At 42.3% G+C, this 22,269-nt stretch overlaps 1 protein-coding gene across 1 annotated transcript in view; it reads right to left on the bottom strand.

The window, feature by feature from the left end:
* Nucleotides 1–14,087: 14,087 nt before the first annotated feature.
* Nucleotides 14,088–22,269, bottom strand: part of eif3s6ip (eukaryotic translation initiation factor 3, subunit 6 interacting protein) — a 31,357-nt gene continuing 23,175 nt past the window's right edge. The window contains exons 12-15 of the mRNA XM_072588621.1: nucleotides 19,624–19,797; nucleotides 18,231–18,420; nucleotides 16,549–16,629; nucleotides 14,088–15,234 (exon numbers count right to left, since the gene is read on the bottom strand). Coding sequence (XP_072444722.1) covers nucleotides 15,199–15,234; nucleotides 16,549–16,629; nucleotides 18,231–18,420; nucleotides 19,624–19,797 — 481 coding nt within the window. The 3' untranslated portion in view covers nucleotides 14,088–15,198. The remainder of the gene's footprint in view (nucleotides 15,235–16,548; nucleotides 16,630–18,230; nucleotides 18,421–19,623; nucleotides 19,798–22,269) is intronic.

Here is a 22,269-nt window from a genome sequence, read left to right as displayed (position 1 = left end):
TTCTCCCTTCCACTTCCTGATATTACTGGATTTTATTTAAACCTCTACAATGAAGATAGAAGTAAAATATATGTTCATTTATCCACCATTTCTATATTATCTGTTCTTAACTCCCTAGTCACACTCTCCGGAGGATCAATACCCACTTTTAAAAACCTGTAAAAGCTCTTACTAACTATTTTTACATTTATATCTCACTTTGTCTCAGACTACAATTTGAATGAATGAATTGAATAACTTGAATTTATTGTCACGAGTGATGAGGCACAGTGAAAAGCTTGGTCTTGCAAGCAATACAGGTAGATCATATAGTTAAATAGCATAGATAGTAAATAACAGGTAAACAGTGGCAAAAGCAAAAACACAGGTACAGGTGAATGTTAAGAGTTTGTGAGTCCATTCAGTATTCTAACAACAGTAGGGTAGAAACTGTTGCGAAACCGGCTAGTGTGTGTGTTCAGGCTTCTGTACCTTCTCTCCAATGGTAGAGAAACATTGCCAGGGTGGGATGGATCTTTAAGAATGCTGGCGGCCTTTCCTTGACAGCGGGCCTGGTAGGTGGATTCTATAGATGGAAGATTGGACTTTGTGATTGTCCGGACCAAGTTCACCACTCTCTGTAACTGTCTCCCATCTTGAATGGGACAATTGCCATACCAGGTAGTGATACACCCAGACAGAATGCTCTCGGTGGTGCACCTATAAATGTTGGCAAGGGTATTTGCTGTCAAAGCAAATTTTCTCAGCTGCCTAAGGAAGAAGAAATGTTGTTGGGCCTTTGTAACCAGTGCGTCCTCATGAAGAGTCCAAGAAAGCTTGTTGTGGATGACCACTCCCAGAAGCTTGACACTCTCCATTCTTTCCACCTCTGTGCTGTTAATATGTAAGGGGGCATGAGTAACACCCAGCTGAAAGTTAATAATGAGTTCTTTGGTTTTGCTGGCATTGAGTGCTACGTTGTTCTCAGTGCACTATTTTTCCAGGTCTTCACCTCCCGTCTGTAGTATTTCGTTGCCATCTGAGATTCGACCAACTATGGCGGTGTCATCAGCGAACTTATAAATGGCATTAGTCTGGTATTTCACGATGCAGTCATGGGTATACAGTGAGTACAGTAGGGGGCTGAGTACACAACCCTGGGGGGCTCCAGTAGTGAGGATGAAATATTGTCCCCAATCTTCACTGATTGTGGCCTGTGGGTCAGGAAACCAAGGATCCAGTTGCAGAGAGTGGGGCTTAGTCTGAGACCATTAAGTTTGGTAATCAGTCTCGAGGGATAATAGTGTTGACGGCTGAACTGTAGTCAATGAGTAGAATTCTTACATAGCTGTTCTTGGTGTCAAGATGTCCTTAGGGAGGAATGAAGGGCAAGTGATATGGCATCTGACGTGGATCTGTTGGTCTGATAGGCAAATTGAAGTGGGTCAAAAGTAGTGGGGAGGCTGGAGTTGATTAATGCCATGACCAGCCTTTCAAAGCACTTCATGACCAGCAAAGTTAGGGCCACTGGGCAGTAATCATTGAGACATGCTGCATGGGCACAGGGATGATGTTGGCCCTCTTGAAACAGGCAGGGACAGTGGCCTGCTGCAGGGAGAGGTTGAAGATGTCTGAGAAGACCTCTGCTAGTTGATCTGCACATGCTCTGAATGCACGGCCTGGTACTCTGTCTGATCCCATCGCTTTCCTTGGATTCACACTAAGGAAAACTGATCTGACCTCTGACGCAGTGACTGTTGGGATAGGTTCGTCGGACTTGTCAGAATAGGTGTTACCTCTCCACCGAAATTCTACTCAGAGTGAGCATAGAAGGCATTGAGACGATCTGGGAGGGATATGTCATCGTCTGCTATCTTGCACTGTCTCTCTTTAGAACCTGTGATGTCATTCAGTCCTTGCCACAATCGCTGGTTGTCTGTCTGGGTCTCTAGTTTGGATCGGTATTGGTCCTTGGCTGTCTTAATAGCTCTATGAAGGTCATATTTGGATTCCTTATATTTGAGTGGGTCTCCTGATCTGAAGGCCTCACACCTGGTTTTTAGCAGGTTCTTTCATGCCTATATGTTTGCTGTTATTTGGGTTTAAAATATCAATCTTCGGCCAAATCTTCATCTTTTCAAACTGATTTAAAATGTAATGATATTGCTGTTGCTGCAACTAAGGGGTGCCTTTACTCTGAGGTCAACTTTAATTTCTTCCTCCAGATTAACCTTTCATTCATTCTCTATATTCTAACTCATCATCAGACCTGCCACTTATCTCTGCATAGTTATATGCTTATGCCTTATGTTTGATGCTTTTCCTAACACTTTTAGTTAAGCATGAATGATAGGTTCCTCCCCTTAGAACTTTTCTTTATAATATGGATACATGTTCTGAGTATTCCGAAATATGAAAAGCATGTCATTTCAACCGAAACACTATCAACAAATACATTGACTTCGATCCCATTTTACTACCCCTGAGGTAAAAACAGGAAATGATATCACCATAGGAAATGATATCACCACAGGAAATGACATCACCAACCCAAGGAAACCCAAACATATAAATAGAAAGCGGGCTACACCACCAGTGCTTCATTCAGAGGCTCACTGAAGATATTACCTAGTATGGTGATGAAATGTCTGGGAAAGAACCTTCCAGCTCAGTTGGCAAACCTACAAGCAGAACCTCAACCTGAGCTACAAATCTTCTCAAAACTCGCTAATTCTGAAATATCCTCTTAAATGTCTTTCACTGTGTCTCCGTTGATGTTTCCTCCAGCCCAGTTTGACAGTTTACTTCATCTGGTTCAACTTTCATGGCTGTATGGTTGCTGTTATTTGGGTTTAAAGTATCAATCTTTGACCAAATCTTCACCTTTTTAAACTAATTTAAAATGTAATCAATATTGTGGTTGCTGCAACTAAGGGGTGCCTTTACACTGAGGTCAAATTTAATCCTGTCTCATTACATAATGCCAAGTCTAATATAATCCATTCTTGGTGGAATCCAGAATGTGTGGCTCTTAGAAACTATCTCAAAAGTGTTCTAAGGGCTCTTCATCCAGACTATTACTGCAAATCTGATTTTTCCAGTCTAAATGTAGATTAAAGTCACTCATGTTTATTGCCGTACCTTTATGACAAGCATCCAATATATCTTCATGTATACTTCATTCCACAGTCTGGTAATGTAAGGGGTTCTGTAGACCATTCCCATTGGTGACTTCATTCCTCAACCATTTCTCACCTTTATGCAGGCATCTTGATCTCTTCAACCAAGGTCATCTCTAATTATTGCCCAAATACTAGCTTCCTATTCCCCTCAATTCCCCTTAATATATCATATCGTATACCCCTCAATATTCAGGACGTATTCCTTGTCATCCTGTAGTCACATCTCTGTAATTGCCATCAGAACATTGCAGACCACTATTCAAAATATACATTTAACTGAAGAGTGAAAAATTTCAGAGCAACAGCGATTATTGCAGCAATGCAAGTTCTGTTCAATGAGTAACATATTCCTGAAATAATAGAATATGGCAATGGAACCTAATTCACCTTCAGAGAATTTAAGGAATTTGTTGCACTGTATGAGCTCAACATCCATTTCCTTATCCCCTTCTTACCCAAAGAAGCACAGGTTTAGTCATGCACATTCAATTGGTCAAGTGAACCCTCATAAAAAAGCCTAGAGACAAAATCGTGAAGGGTAAAGAGAACATAGGGAGAATCTGTTCCTTTGGTGGAAGGAACAAGAACCAAAGGACACAGGTTAAAGAATTTAGCAAATAATCAATGGCGACACAATTCCAAGCAGCATGTGGAATGTGCTGCCTGAGAAGGTGATGGAAGCACATTCAATCAAGGCATTCAAAAGGGAATTAGATCATCATCTGGAAAGCATACATGTGCAGAGCTATGGGGAAAAGAGAGGGGGATTGATACTAGATTGCATGGCTGCTGTAGAAGGTCAGTGTGGACACGAAGGGCTGAATGGCCTCTGTAATCATTCTGCAATTCTTTGATTACACAGCTGCGATCCCCAATTGCCACAATTATAAAGCACAGTTGCTCAGCCTTATTTCTACTGACAAATTCAGATTTTTTTGTAATGTCTGCAATATTTTTTAAAAAGCCAATAGATTGGTTAGACCACATCTGGATAGATTTCTGAATTTTAAATTGTATCCAGGCGTGCTGAAGCAGAGTTTTATCGCACAGATGCAGATGGTAGGGATGGATAGGGTGAAGAGCCAAGGTCTTTTCCTCAGGGTAGGGGAGCCAAAACCAGAGGGCACAAGTTTAATGTGAGAGGGGAAAGATAAAAAAGGTTCCTAAGAGGCAATGTTTGTATGCAGAGGGTAGTGCATGTATGCGATGAACTGCCAGAAGAAGTGGTGGAGGCTGGTACAATTACAGCATTTAAAAAACATCTGGATGGATATGTGAAAAGGAAGGGTTTAGAGGGATAGGAGCCAAATGCTGATACATGGGATTAGATTAATTAAGGATATCTGGTCAACGTGAATGAGTTGAACCGAAGGGTCTGTTCCCGTGTTGTACAAATCTCTAACTGTATGTTGCCCTCTAAGCCAAGCCATCCAGACTTGGATCTGTATTGCTGTTCCTTCACTGTTATTATATGAAAATCCTGGAATTCCGTTCCTAACAGCTATATGCGTGTGCCTCCACCAAGCGGCTTGCAGTAGTTCAAGAACCCTCTTGAGGACAATTTGGGATGGCAACCAAAGCTGGCCCAGCCAGCAATGTCGACACCCAATGAAAGAATAAAGAGACACTTTCTGTCAGATTTCTGCCAAGTAGTGCAAAAGGGAAACGTTTAGGCCTTTTTCTCTATCACCTTCTCAAGATGACAGTGGAGTAGCAGCGTAGCATTCTGGCTCCTAGGCCCAGGAGCCTAGAGTTCATCTGCTTTTACTTTTTGTCTCTTCTCTCAACTTTTCTTTCACTTTTTTACTTCATCTTCTGACATCGTTGGGAGGCTGGAGCGGTGTCAGTTGGCTGAGGTGGAGGCAGTTTCTGGAATGAAGATTTCCGACTATGGTAGGCCCAGAGCCTGGACTCGGGAACTTGGCGGGTGGTCAGAGGTGGTGGTGACAATGCCCAGAAGAGGACTCCTGACTACGATAGGCCTGCAGCATGGATTCGGGGATCTTTGGCTGTGGCAGAAGCAATGCCTGGAACATGAACTCCTGGCTGCAGGACCTCGCAAAAACCTGTATTTGTGTCTGCCGACCCCTTGTTTAGAAGATGAACTCTATTTATGTAATTTCTTGGATGTAGGTTTGCTTGCTGAGCTGAAAGGTTCATTTCCAGACATTTCATTACCTTACTAGGTAACATCTTCAGTGGTAAAAACAATGACTGCAGATGCTGGAAACCAAATACTGGATTAGTACCTGAACTGCTGTGCTCTTCCAGCACCACTAATCCAGTATAACATCTTCAGTGAACTTCATGCAAAGCAATGCTGAAAATTCCTGCTTTCTATTTATATGTTTGGGTTGGTGATGTCATTTCCTGTGATGTTATTTCCTGTGGTGAAGTCACTTCCTTTTCCTTTTTTCAGGGGATGGTAGATGGGGTCTAACTTGATGTGTTTGTTGATAGAGTCCTGGTTGGAATGCTGTGCTCCTAGGAATTCTTGCATGTGTCTTTGTTTGGCTTGTCCTAGGATGGATGTGTTGTCTCAGTCAAAATGGTGTCCTTCCTCATCTGTATGTGAGGGTACTAGTGAGAGAGGGTCATGTCTTTTTGTGGCTAGTTGGTGTTTGTGTATCCTGGTGGCTAGTTTTCTGCCTGTTTGTCCAGTGTAGTTTATTACAGTCCTTGCATGGTATTTTGTAAATGACGTTAGTTTTGCTCATTGTCTATATATATAAACCCAAACAAATAAATAGAATGCAGGAATTTTCAGCATTGCTTTGCATGAGGTCCACTGAAGATGTTACCTAGTAAGTTAATGAAATGTCTGGAAATGAACCTTTTAGCTGAGCAAGCAAACCTACATCCAAAACCTGAACCTAAGCTACGAATCTTCTCAAAACTCGCTATGTAATTTTTAAAAATTCATTTTGTTGTCTGGAGGCTCGGTATAGACATAGACTGGATGGACTGTAACTCTGGACCTTTTATTCCTTTACTTTTCTATTTTTTTTCCCTAAGAATTTGTAGTCAAGAATCTGTATCTTTGTACCTAAGATGACGCCGTAAGTGGCGACTTGTAAACCTTTCACTGTACTCATGTGAGTACATAGAGTCATGGAGATGTACAGCACGGAAACAGACCCTTCGGTCCAACCCATCCATGCCGACCAGATATCCCAACCCAATCTAGTCCCACCTGCCAGCACCCGGCCCATATCCCTCCAAACCCTTCCTATTCATATACCCATCCAAATGCCTCTTAAATGTTGCAATTGTACCAGCCTCCACCACTTCCTCTGGCAGCTCATTCCATACACGTACCACCCTCTGCATGAAAAAGTTGCCGCTTAGGTCTCTTTTATATCTTTCCCCTCTCACCCTAAACCTATTCCCTCTAGTTCTAGACTCCCCAACTCCAGGGAAAAGACTTTGCCTATTTACCCTATCCATGCCCCTCATAATTTTGTAAACCTCTATAAGGTCACTCCTCAGCCTCTGATGCTCCAGGGAAAACAGCCCCAGCTTGTTCAGCTTCTCCCTATAGCTCAAATCCTCCAACCCTGGCAACATCCTTGTAAACCTTTTCTGAACCCTTTCAAGTTTCACAACATCTTTCCGATAGGAAGGAGACCAGAATTGCACGCAATATTCCAACAGTGGCCTAACCAATGTCCTGTACAGCCGCAACATGACCTCCCAACTCCTGTACTCAATACTCTGAGCAATAAAGGAAAGCATACCAAACGCCTTCTTCACTATCCTATCTCCCTGCCACTCCACTTTCAAGGAGCTATGAACCTGCACTCCAAGGTCTCTTTGTTCAGCAACACTCCCTAGGACCTTACCATTAAGTATATAAGCCCTGCTAAGATTTGCTTTCCTGGAGGAGATCCAAGATGGCGGCAACTCTGCAAGTCTGAGTCTATAGTGCTCCTCCCAAGACCGAGGCAAAGTGGGCCACTCTCCCCCACCACACTCACCAAATCAACTAAAAATAGTTTTTATTCAATGTAATTAGTGGTTTAGTACTAAATTTATACAGTTCAGTCTCCTGTAAAAATGACTAGGGGGAAAGGATCCCGCAGCTCTCAGCAGGCAGGAGCCCCTCCCCCACCCTCTCCAGCTGCAACAGAGGTGTCCGCAGCCGCCCCGGGGGACTTACCTACGGTGGCGAGTCTCACGGAAATAATCTCCAAACTCGACGCAAAGATTGATGCTTTCATAGAAGAGTCCCGGAGCCGATAGGACTCACTCTCGGCCGCACTACAAAAGTAACGGCCGAGACATCGAAGAAATTGAATGCCGAGTTGGAGGGGCGGAACTAAAGGCTGTGACCTCCTAGGCCATTGCAGAATCAGCCGTGGATCGGGTCCGGACTCTCGAGCAGCAAGTCCGGACCTCAGAGAATCACATTGACAATCTCGAGAATCGAGGTCGTTGAAAAAATATTCGTTTGCTGGGCCAGCTTACAAGGTTCCTTGAACAGTTGCTTCCGCAGTTATTGAAGCTGGAGGCTGGATCAGGCCAGGTAAGGGTAGAATGGGCCTACCGAGTTGCAAAACGCGGGCCCGGCTTGAACCAGCGCCTCCGCCCGGTCCTGTTCTGGCTGCAGAGCTATAAGGTGAGGTAGATGCTCTTGGAAGCCTCCAGAAATCTTGGGAAAGATCCACAAGCCATGACTCATAAAGGATCCAAGATTATGTTATTTCAGGACTTTTCCCCAGCTTTGGTTCAAAAGAGGAAGGCGTTTGATGAAGCAAAGAAGTGTTTAAGGGATTTGAACATTCAATACTCCTTGCGCTACCCAGCTATACTACACTTCAGCCATGAAGGGTCCGTGTTTAACTTCGGATCACCGGAGAAGGCCAAGGAACTTTTGGACTCTCTTAGACAAATTATAAGAGTTAATTGATGTTGTTTTGCCCTACCACCCCCCCCCCTCCCGCCCCCCCTTTATTTTCCTTTCATTATCTTACTGTTTAATATTATCTCTGGGGGGTGTGAAGAAGGGCTTATTTATTCATCCTTTACTTAGCGATTTCCTTTCCCCTCCCCTTTTTATATCTATCTATATATATATAGGCCAGGGGGTCTAGTTAATGTAGATGGGGGGAAGGTGGCTACCTTATCTTATTTTATCTTTGTCCTTGGGAGCAGGGTTGTTTTCCCCTGTTATTTTGTAATAATATATTTAATTATTATTTGCTGAGACTGTAATTTTATAGTCATATATGTTCATATATGGTATTAAAATTACCAAATATATCCAGGTGTTGGGGGGGGATAGGGTACTCACTGTTTGTTCTAGTTCAGTAGTATACTTGAATTTTCTTTATCCTATCGTGGGGTGCCTGGGTCAAGGGTGGAACACTGGTTGGGAGAGGTTATGATGGGCTTTTTGGAAAGGAAGTGATGCCTCCTGGGAATAAGAGGGAAGATCTCCATTTAAATACATTTTATACTTTTTTTTACTATTTAGAAATAGTTTTTTCTATTATATTGATCTGAATGTACTAGAGAGCTTTTATTTTTGTGAATTTTATATGCTCTATGCTCGGAATGTTTGGGATAAATACGGGTTTTGTTGTGATCTGATGTTAATACGTTCCAAGCATGTATATCACTGCTCAATTTGTGTTATCTGTTGGATTTTTTTTTCTCTCTTGAATAATGTAAGAATTTTAATGATACACTCTGGTTAGTTGTAAGTTAGATGAGTAGTTAGTTGAGTTTTGTCTTTTTTTTTCTCTTGGTATTTCTGTTTTCTTGTTTGATAGATTTTGGTGATCATTTATTTAAGATTTAACCATATATCAATGTTTATACTTGGGTCTTTTTTTTTAGTTTTCTTTTGTAAACTTGTGGAAAAAAAAATAAATTTGCTTTCCCAAAATGCTGATTCTATTCAAACTGACCATTCCTAGCAGTAAAATTAAAGATTTTTTTCCCTTAAAAATTTGAGCTGTGGAAGACAAATCACTGCTGGTTGCAGCTAAAGTAATGTAAACGTTGTGCAAGCACAGAATTACTGAACTACAATTCCTCGATCCACACCCTCCGACCTGCAATTCTGCTTAATTTAGCCAGTGGCAATAGCAAGTCATTTCAATGCAGTAAGCAGAGGAGCTGCCTTGTCAAATTGAATGGAGTCCCCTCTGAACTTTCAGCCTGGCACGAGGGATCCTACAGCATTATTTGCAGAGTTGGGAATTTCCGTGTCCTTATCACTAAATCAAATTAGCTGTTCCAGCAACTCGGTGATGTTTGTTGGCTCTTCCTTTGCACAAATGTGCTGCCAAATATTCGCAAGTACTTCAGTGGCTACAAAGAGCGTTGGGACACCCTGCTGACATGCTTGTGGTAATTTTACGTTTCTCTCCTTATAAAATCACCAACTGAAAATGTGCTTGCTATATATTAAAAATGCCTCATTATGCAAACTCTCAGTAAATCTTAACCAGAAAGCTGGCATCATAGAATCCCTACAGTGTGGAAGCAGACCATTGGCTCATCAAGTCCACACCAACTCTGAAGATATTCCACCCATACCCAACCCCTATAACCCTGCATTTCCCAGGCTAACTCACCTAGCTTGCACATCCTTGGACACTATGGGCAATTTAGCATGGCCAATTGTGAGGACTGCAGATGCTGGAGATCAGAGCTGAAAATGTGTTGCTGGAAAAGCGCAGCAGGTCAGGCAGCATCCAAGGAACAGGAGAATCGACGTTTTGGGCATCAGCCCTTCTTCAGGAATTCCTGAAGAAGGGCTGATGCCCGAAACGTCGATTCTCCTGTTCCTTGGATGCTGTCATACTGCCAGGGCCCTAGATTCAATTCTAGCCTCAGGCAATTGTGAAGTTTGCACATTCTCCTGAGGCTAGACTGAGGAATTCCTGAAGAAGGGCTGATGCCAGAAACGTCGATTCTCCTGTTCCTTGGATGCTGCCTGACTTGCTGCGCTTTTCCAGCAACACATTTTCAGATCTGATCTCCAGCATCTGCAGTCCTCACTTTCTCCCTGGCAGTATGAGGCAGCAGGGCTAACCATTGAACTACCCCACATATAGTTTTTAACTATTATTTAGAGCTAGTGTAAATCAAGAGTATTTCCCCTAACTCTGTCCACTGGTGTCATTCGTAAGGAAATCAGAATAATTTAATGTCATACTTTGATTTTTCTTATTTTTAAACAGTACTTTTGGCTTCCATGTTGTCACTCCATGGATGCTGTCAGATCTGCAGAATTTTTCCAACATTTTCTGTTTCTACACAGGATGTTTCAAACTATCCTTGTAGTCTTAGGCATTATTTAATTTTTCCAGATTTCTCAAACTATATTCCTTGGAGTATAGAAGATCGTGTTTATGCAGAACTGAAGTCTGGAAATATTGAAAATAGAAGCAGGAGTCGGCCATTCAGCCCATCAAGCCTTCGCTACCATTCCATATGATCCTGGCTAATTCTCTATCTCTATGTCATTTTCCTGCACTTCCTTACACAAAAGGTTAGTAACATTCTGGAACTCTTCCCCACCCCACCACATCACCTCCCACCTCCAGAAAGCTTTGGATGTTGGGAACATTAAACTTTCAAAACTAAGGCTGTTAACTTCCCTTAACAAAAAAATCTATCCTTGAAAATAGAGCAGTCAGATTAATTAAGTAGACATACAGGTCATTCTGCTATAATGAGTGTTCTGTTAACACAAATTCACTAATAACATGATTGATGAATTGGGGACACTAAAGCGCAAAGTTTTAAAGCATGTATTGATTAAAACACGATTCCAGCCCCACTAGTTTAAATGGTACTGCTATTACATGATTTTTTTATAACATGAGATTGCACAAAAACGGAATAATGTTACAGCAGAACTGACTGTACATGGAATCCCTACAGTGTGGAAGCAGGCTATTGAGGCTCTGAAGAGCAACTGACCCTGACCTGGACCCACCCCCACTATCCCTGTAACTCTGCATTTCCCATGGCTAATCTATCTTTAATCAGCTCTGGACATAATTTAACATGGCCAATGCACATCTTTGAACTGTGGGAGGAAACTCATGGAGACACAGGGAGAATGTGCATACTCCACACAAACAGTTGCCCAAGGGTGGAATTGAACCCAGGTCCCTGGCTCTGTGAGGCAGCAGTGCTAAACACTGAGCCACTATCAGACAGATCAGTTAAGATTTAATTAAATAGTGGAATATGTTTTAGGAGACTACCGTTGATCACATTATTGCCACATGTTCCGAAACAAGTAATCCTGAGGCTGATGATACAGGTTCAAATCCAACCATGGCAACTGGTGGAATTTAAATGCAATTAACTAGGGGAGAAAACTGGCAGGGGGATTATAAATTTTAGTTTCAGGCCACCATCACTGAAACTATCATAACTTGCTGATAGCTTTCCTACAGATATGTTCTATCAAAAGATGTTGCTAAACTTGAAAAAATTCAGACTTACAGAGATGTTGCCAGGGTTGGTGGGTTTGAGCTATAGGGAGAGGCCAAATAGGTTGGGGCTATTCTCCCTGGAGCGTTGGAGGCTGAGAGGTTATAAAATCATGAGGGGTGTGGATAGGGTGAATAGTCAAGGTCTTTTTCCCAGGATAGAGGAGTCCAAAACTACACAGCACAGTTTTAAGGTGAGAGGGGAATGATTTAAAAGGGACCTAAAGGTAACCTTTTCACACAGTGGGTGGTGCATGGATGGAATGAAGTACCAGGGGAAGTGGTGGAAGCTAATACAATTACATTTAAAAGGCATCTGAATGGGTACATGAATAGGACGAGCTTAGAGAAATATGGACAAAATGCTGGCAAATGGGATAAGATTAATTTAGAAAAACTGGTCAGCATAAACGAGTTGGACTGGTGGGTCTGTTTCCACACTGTAAATATCTCTAGCTCTATCTAGTTTGCCAATGCCCTTTCAGGAAGCAAATCTGCCATCCTTTCCCAGTCTGGCCCACATGTGACTCCAGACTGACAACGATGTGGTTCAAGCTCAACTGGCTGAGCATGCCACTCAGTTCAAGGGCAACTAAGCATTGGCAACAAAAATGCTGGCCTTGTTAGCAACACCAACATCTTATGAAAGAACAAAAACATTGTATAATGACAGAGCACAAAGGGCGAGAGATGTTTGAAACTGCAGATAGGTGTGGTGGCTTTAATTTAGCAAAATTCTCTATTTTCTGGAATGGTCCCATCAGATTGGAAGCTCATAATTGCAAGACTATTATTCAAGAAAGAAGGAAAAGACAAAGCAAGGAACTACTGGTCAGTTAGCCTGACAACAGTTGAAGGGAAAATACTGACATCCCTTATTGTTATTATGTCGCCATAGTCTTAGCAGACTATAGGGGCTACTCGCATTTTGAGAGAAGTGACTGGTGGTGATTTTACCAGACCTCAAGCAAGGGAAGAGGTGGAGAGAGTCCTTCATGCTAACCTCAAACCAGTGATGGGAATTGAACCCACAGTGTTGGCGTCACACTGCTCTGTAAACCGACAATCCAGCCAACTGAGCTAAACAGACTCCCCATCTCTTATAAAGGAATTCTTAATAATGTCCTCAGTAAAGCATCATCTGATTAGAAGCAGGTATCTTAAGAAAGGGAAATCCTGTTTGACAAATTTACTCGAATGATTTGAGAATGGGTAGGGTATACAGAGGAAGACCAGTAGTTGTATAATGTAGTAAACTCAGATTTCCAAAATGAATTTAATAACTGCCATACAAGGACTCATGTTAACATGGATTTTTTAAAGAAGTCAACAGACTGGAAATAGAGTAGGATAAATTGAGCAGTTTCAAGTGACTGCAAAAGTCTATTTATAGTCTGTACTAACAACTTAGACAAAGAGGCAGGATGTGATATATTCAAATTTGTTGGTGCGACTAAGTTAAATGGGAATGCAAGTCATGAGGAGAACATAGAAAATCTGTGAAGTAGATAAAGTGAGTAGACAGCAAATATAATGTCGTCAAATGTGAGGTCATTCACTTTAGTAGTAAGAACATAACTGAATTTTTTTTTAATGAGTTGTGAAATATGTCCAGAGACATTTGGGTGTGCTTATATAATGTAGATAAGGTTCCTGATGAAGGGCTTTTGCCCGAAACGTCGATTTTCCTGCTCCTCGGATGCTGCCTGAACTGCTGTGCTTTTCCAGCACCACTAATCCAGAATTATATAATGTAGACAAAAACATTAGGATGTAGGTATAGCAAACAAACAGGAAAACAAATAGCATGTTGGTATTTAAAACATGCAAACTGGAATACAAGAGTAAAAGGTCATGCTACAATCATACAAAGCTTTGGTAAGACCACACCTGGAATACAGTGTACAATGTTTGCGATCCATGTTGAAAGAAGGATATACTTTGATGTTAGGCTGAATATACTGGGACTATATTCTCTACAGCTTAAAAGAATGAGAGGTGGTCTCATTGAAATGTTCAAGATTGTGAGGGACTTCCCAGGGTAGATGTTAAGACTGTGTTGCCCATGACTGGAAAATCTAGAACAAGTGGCCGATCATTTGGGACAGAGTAGAAATTTGTTCAAAAGGCTGACAATCTTGGTCTTAGACTCATTGATAATGCATCCGCAACCCTTTGGGTAGGTAATTCCAGAGTTTTGGTTTCTCAGGGAATGAATGGATATGGGAATAGCTCCTGTGAACATGAATATTTGAGGTATCAGCCACTCAAAGATCCTGCTATATTTGTAAAGTTCATGTGGAGATCGTATTGGCCCTTATAATTACACTGGGTTCTTGACAGAAGCAGACCAAACTGGTCTAGGCTGGTGCTTTCCCAAAGACAATATGGGGGGAAATACTCTTTGATCTATGTACACTGTCAAAACCATTCCACGTACAAATCAAGACATCCACAGAGACTCAGATCAGTTGCATTTTTTTATTTTATCCAAACACTGGTGAGATTTAGTTGCGTGCTCTGGGTTTCACTCAACAATCCACAACATGCAATATTCAGCTATACGTTAATATCCTGAGATAAAACACAGAGAAGGCAACTACATATTTATTGAAAGATTTGGTGTTATTTTGAATATCCAAACGTACCCAGATTATCAATGGATGTGAAACCAGTCATGAATGGATTACAGAGGCAAGGAGGTGGTTTGTAGAGAGCTGGTGGATCCATTCGTAACCAGCTGCCCAGAATAACTGGACTGTGACATCTCAGTCCACAGAGTGAAAATTCATCAAGAGATGGGCATCAAAAATGTGTGTTTTTGTGGCACTGTCTGCATTTATACAGAACACCACAAGGTTAGAGTATCATGAGGTCTGATTCACTTAGGATTGTATCACATCTAAAGATTTGTAATAGTAGTAACCAGTTATTATTTTATAATGCATACAGCCCGAGGCATTCTGCTTTTTTTAAAATGTTCCATTATCAATTCATTCAGAAGACTGAATTATTTCCCCTCTCCAGTATTACGACACCCCTCACAAAAAGCCTGCACCAGCTCACAGAGGAAAATGAAAGCAGGCTAAGATTTTGAGCTGTATACAGTATAAAACAAGAAAGAAGACAAATAAACAAGAATGGAATTTGCTGGAGAAACGCAGGAGGTCTGGCAGCATCTGTGAAGAGAGAAACAGGCTCCATGTTTCAAGTCTACTGACAATTCTTCAGAATTATCCAATGAAGGGCCATTGGAACCTGAAACACTGAGCCCGTTTCTCTCTTTCACAGATGCTGCCAGACCTGCTGAGTTTCTCCAGCAAACGCAATTCTTGTTAGTTTCAGATCTCCAGGATTCTTTGTCATGTTTTACAGAAGATCAAAAACTTATGTTCCCAAGGTCTAAGTAGTAGTTTGAGAGCTCTGACATAATTGATCTCTGGACCACATGCAACTGAGCAACATGGCTGGCCATTCAGAAATCAAAAGCACTAGCTGCAGGAGAACTGGCAAGGCAACCATCATTCATTGTGTTCTTTATCGAGTGACTGTGTGCTGCTGTGGGTACAGAAGTTCCATTACCGGGGGTTGATTTTCTTCAAGCTTCTGTTGAGCTACAAAAATAAAAGAAACTTGTTATGAAATATTCTGGCCGGCAATGTTCATCCTTAGCAGGTGTTCCGACATTTTTATAGTAATGGGCACTCTACAGTACATGATACACTAATCCGCTGTTTCAAGTGCATAAACTGGCTCATTACAATTTATGAATGACTTTTGCAGACCAATGGGTGTTGGTAAAACTGCAGCTCCTGGCAATAGAAACCAGCATGAAAGGATTACTTACCTTGCTCTTTCTGCCTTTAAACACTGGGGAGAGCCTCATATTTAAAGGGACAATTTTTTTTTTAAAAAAAATCAATAAATTTTCCCAAATACTTCTATCCAGCTCTTCTTAAAGTAACATTACAGCTGTACTTAGGGAGGATATTCTGGGGAGTACATCCAGTGAAATTATTTGGGTGAAAGTGAGACATATGAACTTTGTGGGAAGTTAGGGAAGTAATTGCTGGCCCCTTGCTGAAATACCTGTATCATCGATAGTCACGGGTGAGGTGCCAGAAGGTGGCTAATGTGATGCCATTATTTAAGTGTTAAGGAAAAGCCAGGGAACTATAGACTGGTGAGTTTGACATCAGTGGTGGGTAAGTTGTTGGAGGGAATTCTGAAGTTGAGGATCTACATGTATTTGGAAAGGCAAGAACTGATTAGGGATAGTCGGCATGGCTTTGTGCGTAGGAAATCCTGTCTCACTAACTTGATTGAGCTTTTTGAAGAGGTGACAAAGAAGATTGATGAAGGCAAAGCGGGAGACGTTGTTTTTACGGACTGCAGTAAGGTGTATGTCAAGGTTCCACACCATAGTCTAGTCAGCAAATTTAGATCACGTTGAATCCAGGGAGAGCTAGCCATTTGGACACAAAATTGGCTTGAAGGTTAGAGACAGAGGGTGATGGTGGAGAATTGCTTTTCTGACTGAAGGCCTATAACAGCAATCTGCCTCGAGGATCGGTGCTGGGTCACTGTTTTTGTTACTTATATAAGTGATTTGGGTGTGACTATAAGAGGTAAGGTTAATAAGTTTGCAGATGACATAAACTTAAGCATGTACTGGACAGCCAACAAGGCTATACTCAGAGTACAATGGGACCACAAATAGAATGGCCAATGGGCCGAGGAATGGCAGATGGAGTTAAATGTGAGGTGATCCATTTTGATAGGGCAAATCAGGGCAGGATTTATACACATCATGGTAAAGGTCCTGAGGAGTGTTGCCAGACAAAGAGACCTTGGGGTGCAGTGTCACTACATGGCCTGAAAAGAACTCAATGAAGACAATAGGTGAAGAATAAAACAAACAGCTTTACCTCTTCAAATTTGTGAATCTGCCTGATGAAGAAGTCACCATATCGCCGTGCCACTTTAGTGTCTGCGATGTGGATCATGTCCTGAAAATCAACAGAAAAGCAATGTTTAAACAGAAATTCAAGTTGCCCCTTGTGTACTTAGGCAGAGTTCAATACTTTGCAGCTTACGCAATATTGGCTCAAACTCAACCCTAGTTTGTTACCTGCCAGAACAGAGTCACCGAGGGGTTCAGGTACATAGTTCTTTGAAAGTTGCATCATAGGTAGATAGGGTGGTTAAGAAGGTGCTTAGCTCACTTGCCTTCATTGCTCAGACCTTTGAGTACAGAAGTTGGGACATCATGTTGAGGTTGCACAGGACATTGGTGAGGCTATGTTTGGAGTACTGTGTACAGTTCTGGTTGCCCTGCTATAGGAAGGATATTATTCAATTGGAGAGGGCTCAGAAAAGATTTACCAGGAGGTTGATGGGTCTGAAGAGTGTGAATTATAAGCTTAAGCTAGAGGGGCTGGGACTTTTTTCACTGGAGTGTAGGGGGTTGAGGGGTGACCTTACAGAGGCTTATAAAATCATGAGGGGCATCAATAGGGTGGATAGCAAAGGTATTTTCCCCCAGGGCAAGGCAATTCAAAACTAGGGAGCATATCTTAAGGTGAAAGGAGAAAGGTTTAAAAGGGACCTGAGGGGCAACCTTTTCACACAGAGTAATTCATATGTAGAATGGACTGCCACAGGAAGTGATAGATGCAGGTACAGCTGTAACATTTAAAAGACATTTGGATAGGTACATGAATGCGAAAAGTTGAGAGAGATATGGGCCAAATGCAAGTAAATGGGTCTAGTTTAGTTTGGGAAACCTGGTCGCCTTGGACCAGTTGGTCATGCTGTATGACCCCAGGACAATCAAGGTAACAAATGAATGAGGCAAGAATTGTCCTCATACCAGAGGACGTGTCCCATTTTAAGTGCTTAGGAGGAAGCCAGGAGGGAGAGTTACTGAGCAGGACTTGGGGATTGATGTTTTCTTTGGCAATGGAGACAGAAGAACTGATAAATGTTTAACCTTTGAGTTCAAAGTGCAGTAAGGAGCCAAAGAAAATAGCAGAATTTGGCCATTTGGTCCATTATGCTACTTCTGCTGTTCAAAATGATTAGGTTAGATTCCCTACAGCATGGATTCCCTACTCTTTGGCCCAACAAGTCCACACAGATCCTCCAAAGAATAACCTACCCAGAGCCATTCCCCACCATTACCCCTGACTAAAGCACCTAATACTATGGGCAATTTAGCATGGCTATTTCACCTAACCTGCACTTCTTTAGATTGTGGGAGGAACCTGGAGCACCCGGTGGATACCCACGCAAACAAGGGGAGAATGTGCAAACTCCACACAGACAGTCACCCAAGGCTGGAATTAAACCCGGGTCCCTGGTACTGTGAGGCAGCAGTGGTAACCACTGAGCCACCATACTGCCCCATGATCATAGCTGATCCTCTGTCCTGCCATTACTGCATAACAGCCTAAATCACTTGACCCATGGCCTCATCACTGGGGGAAGGGTGTCTAGGTCCATGGGCTTGGGAACCCCTGGCTGGGGAAAGCTATCAGAGTCTAGGAGCAGGTGCCATCAGCATGTACAGGGTAAGATACAAAGGTGCTCTTTTGTAGATAAATCTTACCTTATCAATGTAGAAGTCAACCTCCGAAGCAGATTGAAATTCACCGTCCAGGGCCGAGATCCCACTTGTCCACACCAGGTTCTTCATCTTGTGCTTGAACACCAGGAGATTGATGCGGAACTCCTGCTCGGTCATGTCTAGGAATCCAGCCAGTTTGACAACAGGCATGGTAGTATACAGCTTTAAGAAACTGAAAGGGAGAGAAGGTAACAACAAGCAAGAGTGAGTGGACAGAAATGATATTAGCATCGAAACTGATGATATTTAACACCAATATCAAAGGCACTTCATATAGCTACTACAGGAACAAAAAAAGTAGCCTGTGAAAACCAAAATGTAGCTCCCCAAGGCAAGCCCTTAAAATAAAAATAAATATCTTGTGCTCTGCTGCCAAGTTCCTCTCCAGGATTTCAATACTGAACTGATTGTGGATTGGAGGTGCATTTGGACCACCCTGAATCACAATCACTTCAGAATGGAACATCAGTTCTTGGGTAAATGCATACATGAAAGTGAGATCTTGAGAGAGAGTCATAGAGATGTACAGCATGGAAACAGACCCTTCTGTCCAACCCGTCCATGCCGACCAAATATCCCAACCCAATCTAGTCCCACCTGCCAGCAGCCGGCCCATATCCCTCCAAACCCTTCCTATTCATATACCCATCCAAATGCCCCTTAAATGTTACAATTGTACCACCCTCCACCGAATCCTCTGGCAGCTCATTCCATACACATACCACCCTCTGTGTGAAAAAGTTGCCCCTTAGGTCTCTTTTATATCTTTCCCCTCTCACCCTAAACCTATGCCCCCTAGTTCTGGACACCCCGACCCCAGGGAAAAGACTTTGTCTATTTAACCTATCGATGCCCCTCATAATTTTGTAAACCTCTATAAAGTCTCCCCTCAGCCTCCGACGCTCCAGGGAAAACAGCCCCAGCCTGTTCAGCCTCTCCCTGTCGCTCAGATCCTCCAACCCTGGCAACAACCTTGTAAATCTTTTCTGAACCCTTTCAAGTTTCACAACGTCTTTCCGATAGGAAGGAGACCAGAATTGCATGCAATATTCCAACAGTGGCCTAACCAATGTCCTGGACAGCCGCAACATGACCTCCCAACTCCTGTACTCAATACTCTGACCAATAAAGGAAAGCATACCAAACACCTTCTTCCCTATCCAATCTAGAAGCTTATTTTACAGAACAGTTTTAATTCCCTCCCTCTTTACCAGTTAACTTCATTCTTCAGTTCCTCAAAAAGGTACTCACTGATTTCTGGGGAATTGTTAATCTGGGACAAGTTAACCAGAAGTATCTGGACACGGAACCTTTACATACCACTAAATATTTTTTACAAACAGTTGGCACTGTTATCAGCGACTTCTCGACATACCTACGTATAGTGGACAGTACAGACTGTTGCTGCACCTCATCCATAAACACTTTCAGCTGTTGCAGGAATGGCTCTTTATGGTAGTTAGGATGGACCGACTCATAATTTGGTACCACTGGTGACAGGAACTTGGGACAAGCAAAGCTGAACAGCTCCTCAAAAATCTGCATCTCACTATTGGGAATAAAAGAAGAGCAGGGTTAGAAATGAAGAAAACACATATTGGGAGAGGGTCATTTAAAAAAAAAATCATATAATTGAAAGCAAAGCATTTAGGGATTACGGTTTCAGCTGGACCATTCTAACTTTTACAATGCAGTTAATGCCTAATAAATGCGTGCTGTTGTCATGCTGTATTAATGCTCACATAATAGCAGCCTTGTCTTGCTACCTTGGCACTTTATAATGCAAGAGTCCATCTCATTTCCTAACCAGCAGCTAAGAGAAGACACAGCATTCTGGAACTAGACTAGATCTCCTGTACCCATCAAATTTCTAGCCCTATTGTCTACACGCTTACAATCATCAGGAATCGCAAACCACTAATCAAACCCTGGTGAGGTTTCAGTGTGACACGCCAAAGAGCTAAAAGTGATCCTACTTGAGGTAGTTTCTGAGCAACTTTAGATGACTTGTTCTATAAACTATAAATTCTGAGATGGATACGGAGATCTTTGGGTCTTACTCTAGGTTGCAGTAGGTGGCAATGTTGCACCACAAATGTCTCATTCTTTCTGGATTGTAGAAGATTACACAGCTCGAAATGAGTCTATCGCATTCTTAAGAGAAAAGGTGGATGCATATCTGATGCAGAGGAAGTTAGTGGGCCACAGGGTGACAATGCAATAACACGATTCATTTTGGATTCCTCTTCCAAGGAGCCATGATGTGGGAGGTTCTGGTGTTGGATTGGGATGGACAAAGTCAGAAGTCACATCACACAAGTTATAGTCCCAACAGGTTTATTTCACATCACAAGCTTTCAGAGCGCTGATCCTTTATTAAGTGAACCCTTTACCAGACAAAGGAGCAGTGCTTTGAAATGTTGCGAATCCAAATAAACCTGTTGGACTCTAACTGGTGTCATGTGACTTCTGACCTCTTTTAAGGAGGTGACACAAACAAAGCTAGTCATCTAGGCTCTTTCTCTTAACATTTATGACTTTGGAAACATATGGGACAATCCCACATACCAGCCTGGCTAACACGATGTGTGACCAAGGTAAATAAGGGGTGGTCTTATGCAGGGAGCTGCAAGAGTGAAAAAAAAAGCTTGCAGTGCAGTTCCACAAAATGGTAGATGTTGCAGTTGTTTTTTTGAGAAGTGTCTAATGTTTGCAAAGAAAACTTAGGTTCAATGGCTTAACAACGCCAATAATCCAGGAAGATCTGGAAAAGCTGGTTCAGCAGGCAGAGAGCCTGAAGATGAAAAACATGGTTACAGATAAAACCATGAGATTAGGTACAGGCAGCAAGACTGGGGCTTATTATATTACAGTCACGAGTGTGGTGTTTGAAAAGCACAATAGATCAGGGAGCATCCGAGGAGCAGGAGAATCGACCTTTCGGGCATAAACCCTTCATCAGTCGATTCTCCTGCTCCTCAGATGCTGCCTGACCTGCAGTGTTTTTCCAGCACCACACTCTCAACACTGACCTCCAGCATCTGCAGTCCTTTCTCCTTATAAGATTAGTGCGCTTGAGGTAACAAAACAGAGGGAAGTCTGCAAGGTTTACTGGATAGGTTATTAAAACCTCTGCCTCTGTGTTCCCAGGTGAAGACTAAGCAAGAAAAATAATGGGATCTTTTAACCAGGGCCAAAACTGTACCACATCTAATTATGGTGGCATTCAGGATAAGGCGTAGAATTTTCAGAAGGGGCTGTGATTTGCAAGGAATGTCCAAAGGAAATAACTAAAATTAAGATGAGGAAAGATTGGAACGTCTGGGAATACAATGGGATGCAGGAAGAAGGAATTTAGGAAGGAAATGAACTTCACAGATATATGAGCTAGACAAACTCTGCTAATGACAAGAATTTAATTCTCAATAGAGATGTGTTATATTGTGCCTTTCAGAACCACAGGACATCCCAACTGCTTTACAGTCCGTCCTGGCTACTTGCATGTTTTAATCACTGTACCATTGGTGGCAAAGCCTTGAGATGCTGAGGCCCTAGATTCTGGGCAGCACAGTGGTTCAGTGGTTAGCACTGTCTCACAATCCCAGGGACCTGGGTTTGATTCCACCATCAGGTAACTGTCCGTGTGAAGTTTCCATATTCTCCCTGGACCTGCATGGATTTGCTCCAGTTTCCTCCCACAGTCTAAAGATGTGCAGGTTTGCTGGATTGGCCATGCTAAATTGTCCATAGTGTATGGGGATGTGCAGGCTAAGTGGGCTAGCCATGGGGAATGCAGGGTTACTGGGATAAGGCAGGGGATGGGTCTAGAGGTGGACCTGATGGGCCGATCGGCCTATTTTCACGCTGTAGGAATTCTGTGATTCTTGCCCACATATTTCCGTACCTCTATGTCTCTTTCATTCTTTAAAGATTTTCCTTCAAAGGGACTTGTTTGACAAAGCTTTTGTTTAACTCTATTATTCCATGAAGCTCAGCATCAAATATTATTTGATTAAGGGTC

Source organism: Chiloscyllium punctatum, chromosome 18 (genome assembly GCF_047496795.1).
Source record: "Chiloscyllium punctatum isolate Juve2018m chromosome 18, sChiPun1.3, whole genome shotgun sequence".
In the NCBI taxonomy this organism is placed as follows: domain Eukaryota; kingdom Metazoa; phylum Chordata; class Chondrichthyes; order Orectolobiformes; family Hemiscylliidae; genus Chiloscyllium; species Chiloscyllium punctatum.
Note: the sequence above shows the minus strand (reverse complement) of the source record. Positions and strands in the feature narration are given on the sequence as shown.